This window comes from Propithecus coquereli, unplaced genomic scaffold (assembly GCF_000956105.1).
Source record: "Propithecus coquereli isolate 6110/MARCELLA unplaced genomic scaffold, Pcoq_1.0 Scaffold107, whole genome shotgun sequence".
NCBI classification, from domain to species: Eukaryota; Metazoa; Chordata; class Mammalia; order Primates; family Indriidae; genus Propithecus; species Propithecus coquereli.
The window spans coordinates 2,455,658-2,461,043 of NW_012134636.1; the positions used below are offsets into that span (position 1 = coordinate 2,455,658).

The window sequence follows — 5,386 nt, forward strand, 5'->3', positions numbered from 1 at the left end:
AGTGGAAAGCTTATGAAAATACAGATTAAAAACAAGCTATTAATAAAAACTATAAAACATTAGACACATTCATATGCATGGAATTAGGATGATTTAGTGTTATTTGTTATTTAGTGTTTGTTGAAAATGTCTTTTACAAGCTTCATTTTCCCCATTTATTCTTGACGAAAAATCTTCTGGTCCCCAATTACTTAGAAAGTAAATGGATTCTCAATTTAGAAAAGTGCCATATGTCAGAGACATAACTGGTAGCAATTCGGATTTTGAGATACTATTGTACAAAGAGCGATTCAACTGTTTTTCACAGAAGTTTGGATGTCCAGCAAGATCCAAGTACAACTGTTGTAACAACTTCAATTAGAGAAACAATCTGGGATGAAAGACTCTGATGTATATATGAACATGTAAATATACTGGAAAGACCTGGGACAATGCTTTTAATTTAAAATAAAAATGGGATTTTATAAAGATAATTTGTCTATATCTTGTTATGAAAGTAAGTACAAAGCATAAATTGAACTCAACTCTATGAACATTCACCTGAATCACTGGATTAAAAATTCTAAGTTAGATGCAGAAGACACACATACCAACAAACTCACACGTACAATCTAGAGGGATTCTCTTTAGGCCAGTGGTTCCCAAACTTTGCTCTCTGTTTTCATTACATTGAGAGCTTTAAAAAACCCGATGTTCAGGTCATACTCCAGAAAAATCAAATCGGAATGGGGATAAGCAGGGAACCAGGCATCAGTATTTTTTAAAGATCTCAAATGATTCCAATGCCCAATAAAGTTTAAGAACCACTGTTTTCAAGCAAAATTTGATAATGCCACCATCATCAAATTAGTAACTGAATTTGGAGCCATTATATGTGGTTTTAAGTCTCAAAGTGCCTGGACTAAGTGTATTACCTTGGGAAACTTTTGGCAATAACAATCTGCAAAATACCATCTTTGCACAGAGATAAACTAAAGTGCTGTAGACGTTAAAAATATATGACTTGAAGAAAAAAACAGGAGATGGTATTCAATTTCCAAATTCCTTATAAAGTTTACTTATAAAACACCGGGTCACTGAAACTAACCAAGAACAGCCAGCTCTGACAATAAAATCATAGCCCAAAGAGCAGAAACACTCTCTGAAAAGGCTGCTTATTTCACAAGGCACATACTTTATACCTACAACACTCAGGATGCTTCCACTTCCATACATCACAAACCACCCTCCCTTTATAACTCTCACCTGAATCTCAACAGAGAACCCGCAAATTTATAGGAGTCTCAAATAAATTAAGGGCGTGCTTCCAGACTTACATACTGAAAAAAGTATATAGCCCCACCCTCACCTCTAGTTCATGGGACAACAAAGTTCTCTCAAAGGGGCAGGATTCGACAGATGGCATCTGGTTGACAACAGGTCATCTCCACAACTTCTGCTTCTTGTGCCACTTTTCCCCATGCTTGGAATCAAACTTAAGATGAATGTCCTACTTTTTTCCAGTTTCAGTGGGAACAGATATGCATTAGCAGAAGTAAATGGGACATTTGGGGGCTATTGTTTACAATGGATCCATAAACCTGCTATTAGAACACCAAAACAGAGTTAAGTGACATGACTTACCCTATGGCACATGTACGATCCACCCTTCTTCACCCGGTCCTTCCCAGAAGGGGGCCCTTTCTATAGATAAAGAGAAAAGAATCGGTTAGTCCAGAGACCACACTGCCGCTCACATAGCCGGACAGTCCATTTTGATCCAATCAGCTCTCTCATGGTTTCCTAAACTCTCCACATGCATTCTGCCCTTGGGCCTTGTACCTACACCCACGGACCCTCCCAAATGCCCATCTCCCCCAATCCTACCCATACCCTAAGGCCCACCCCAAGTTCCCACTCTTTGGTGAAGTCTTCCTGGCTACAGGCCCTCCAGCATTTCTTGCCTGCCTGACTGCTTGGCAGCACCTCTGACCCTGCTGTGCCGATATGCAAATTTGTCCTGCCTGATCACTGCTTTGCTCAACAAAACTCACAAGCCTCTTTGAATTATATGTTTTTATAATCCCACTGGGCACACCTAATAAACCCTTTCCCGACTGAAGAAAGGAGTACTTTTTATCCTTGTAAAAAATTTTAGGTCTGGTTTATTGAGGTATACTTTATTATACATACAGTAAAATCTACCCTTTTAAAATGCACATTTCTGATCAGTTTTGACAAATGTATAGTCATGTAACTGCCGCCACAATCAAGATGCAGAACATAGTTTCTCTTTTTTTAAAAAAAGACTTGTATAGCACTTACTATGAACCAGGTATGGTTCTGAACAATTTGCCAATATTAATTTAGGTGCTCTCCATATAATTTCAGCAGTAAGTTATATAAGTGACAAGTGGCACAGCCAGGCAGTTTTGCTCCAGAGTCCATTCTCTGAAACACTGCACTGTGCTCCCACTAAGAGACCAGAAGTGTAGGAAACTGAGCAGTGCCTAAAAGGAGGCAGGAAGGAGTGGCGACTATCGCTGTAAGGAGAATTGAGATCCATACAGAGCCAGCCAAAAAGCAAGGCTCTTTTCCTAGGGAGGGCTCAGATAAAACTGCAATAGAAATGAAAATCCTAAGGCTTCAGTTGCCAAGATAAAGCCTCAACATCAGATCAGCCCTGCAAAGAGAATCTGAGAGGTACCAAGAAGCTCTGATAAGCCAGAACCAATCAAGGGAGGCTGAGGAGATAATGATTTCTTTGTTTTCCTTTGTTGTTCAAGAAGACAACCAATCACACAGCTGTCTTATTCTTTGCTTACTGAAAACAAGAGAAGCCTGGACACTCCCCCTTCTATCTTAGTTTCCCCTTTTCCTGTCCACCAGGTATTGTCAAGGGCAGAAGTTAAAGAACCACGTTTTCTTAAGCATGGCAATGCACTGTCTTGCAAATGTTAACTACCTTCCAGGTACAGGTGCTCCTTAATTTAGGATGGGATTACGTCCTGTCCTGACTGCTAACCTACAGAACTGCATAGCTTAGCCTACCCTACTTTCAATGTGCTCAGAACACTTACGTTAGCCTACAGTTGGGCAAAATCATCTAACACAAAGCCTATTTTATAATAAAGAACTGAATATGTCATGTAATATACTGAATATTGAACTGAAAGTGGAAAACAGAATGGTTGTAAAGATACTCAAAGTACAGTTCCTACTGAATGCATATCGCTTTTGTACCACTGTAAAGTTAAAAAATTTTAAGTCAAACCGACAGGGACCGCCTGTACTTAGAAACTGTCATTGGCTAGTCTTCCTTCCTTTGCAGGGCCACAGTATTTCCAAGGCCTTAAATGCTTAATGTTATGTTAGTAAACTCATTGATTATAAACAGACAAGCTGCAAATGTGAAAAGCTACATATGAAAATAACAGCTAGCAGCACAGCTTTCTTCCTAGGAATGTCTAGAATCTGACAGACATTACATCAAAATTTGTTGGGTGAGTTTATTCTATAGAAGTAAGATAACCACTAAGAATCCACTATAGCATAAATGAAGTAATCATTAACTGTAACTGTCCCATATAATGGCCACACTCTCCTACAGTAAGACTCTTGCTTGAGAATTCTTGCACTACACTGCTTCAGGTGGTTTTCTCCATGCTGTGTTACAATGCATCAAATGACAGTTTAAATTCTCATAAAGTTTCTCACAGTATCTGCTAGCATGCAAGATAAAATTCTTTTGTCAAGTTAGATCCAGGAACAAGAAGGAGCTGATCTGCCAATGGGATGGCATGAGGACAAAATAGTTCTCTTTCACCACCAACTCCAATGAACTAAGTCTGCACTCAATAAATGACACTCATCATGTGACACAAGCACTAACGAGAGTCACCCCTGCTAACACAACTGCAGCAGTTAAAACAGTCTGCAATTTAGGTGACTGCTCAACTGGTTCTTACAAATAAAACTGTTTTTGCTGAAAAACAACATGATAAAGGAATAGCTACAACTGTTTGAAATACTTGCCATTTTGCCAAAAAAACAGAAAAATTACTAGCAGGGTATACTGGGTTGAATAGTGTCCCCAAAATTCATGTTCATTCACAGCCTTGGTATGTGATCTTATTTAGAAATAGGGAGTTTGCAGATTTATAATTTTTGTAATTAATATGAATTAATGTCATCCTGGATTATGGGGGGCCCTAAATGCAATGACAGGTGTCCTTATGAGAGGAGGAGAGTTCACAGACACACACAGAAGGCAGGTGAAGATGCAGAGGGTGGAATGCGGTGGCTACACCCAAAGGATGCCAAGGACTCCTGAGAGTCCTTGGCAAGAGAGGAGGTAAGGAAGGGTCCTCACTCACACTCCAGAGGGGGTGTGGCCCTGCCAGCCCTTGATTTCAGACTGACAGCCTCCAGAACTGAGAGAGAGTAAGTTTTTGTTGTTTCAAGCCAACCAAGTTTGGGGTGATTTGTTAGGGCTGCCCTAGCCGACTAACCTGGGGGAGGGGGTGTCTCCATTTCCATTTGTGAAAGAAAAATCAATAAATCAAAATTAACAGTGTCTCTCATGATCAAGATTATTACCGCAGGCTAAAACAACTTAAGTGGCTATTGCCAGTCATGTCTGAACAGCTCATCTGTCTGTGCACATACCCCGGCAAGGAGAGAGGCTGCAGTGCCCCACCACCTACCTGCACCACTGACTGGCACACCGGAGTCTCATGGAAAAACTCGTGGAACGCAGGGACTCCGCCCACACCCACGCAGGAACCAACATGAATGATTTCAAAGGTACCACTGCCCACAACTGCTCTAGTCCCACAGACACCAAAATACTACTAATAACAGGCCTCCAATGCTTGCATGAGTGCAAGGAACAGCAAAAAACACAGGTTTCTACACGTCAGTCCCAATAATCTTAAAAGGCCAAGGTGCAGCTAAAGTTCTCAGGAAGAGATTAAGAAGCAACACTCTAAGTGTTGCTGCAAAGAAATCTGACCCTGTTGAAAACACCAGGGAAGGCATAAAAGTCTTTGGTGAAGAAGGAACTCCACAGATACCGCGGAACCACGCATCAGCGAGACGGGCTGTTCAGTGAGGAATGAGCCTGCACGAAGAGGGGTGACCAGCTTGCTCAGGGCTGCCAGGACACATTTCACAGGCGCATCAACAATGACATTCTGTGTAGTCCAGACAGACACTTCCCCTTCCCTCTTTGTCATACCCAACACCTGACAAGGAAAGTGGGAAAACCTTTGACAAATTCCCGTCAATCGGCAAAGAGTTACATTTAAGACTGTTATTGGACACGATGCATAGCGTGGAATACTAGACACACATTAAAAAGAATGAGGCACTTCTGTACGGGTATAGCGCATTATCATTTTTTTTT

General features: G+C 40.9%; 1 protein-coding gene across 1 annotated transcript in view; it reads right to left on the bottom strand.

Annotated features, from left to right (window-relative positions):
* Window positions 1-5,386, bottom strand: part of SUMF1 (sulfatase modifying factor 1) — a 116,258-nt gene that overhangs the window by 8,343 nt on the left and 102,529 nt on the right. The window contains exon 8 of the mRNA XM_012647269.1: window positions 1,624-1,683. Within this exon, the coding sequence (XP_012502723.1) occupies window positions 1,624-1,683 (60 nt within the window). The remainder of the gene's footprint in view (window positions 1-1,623; window positions 1,684-5,386) is intronic.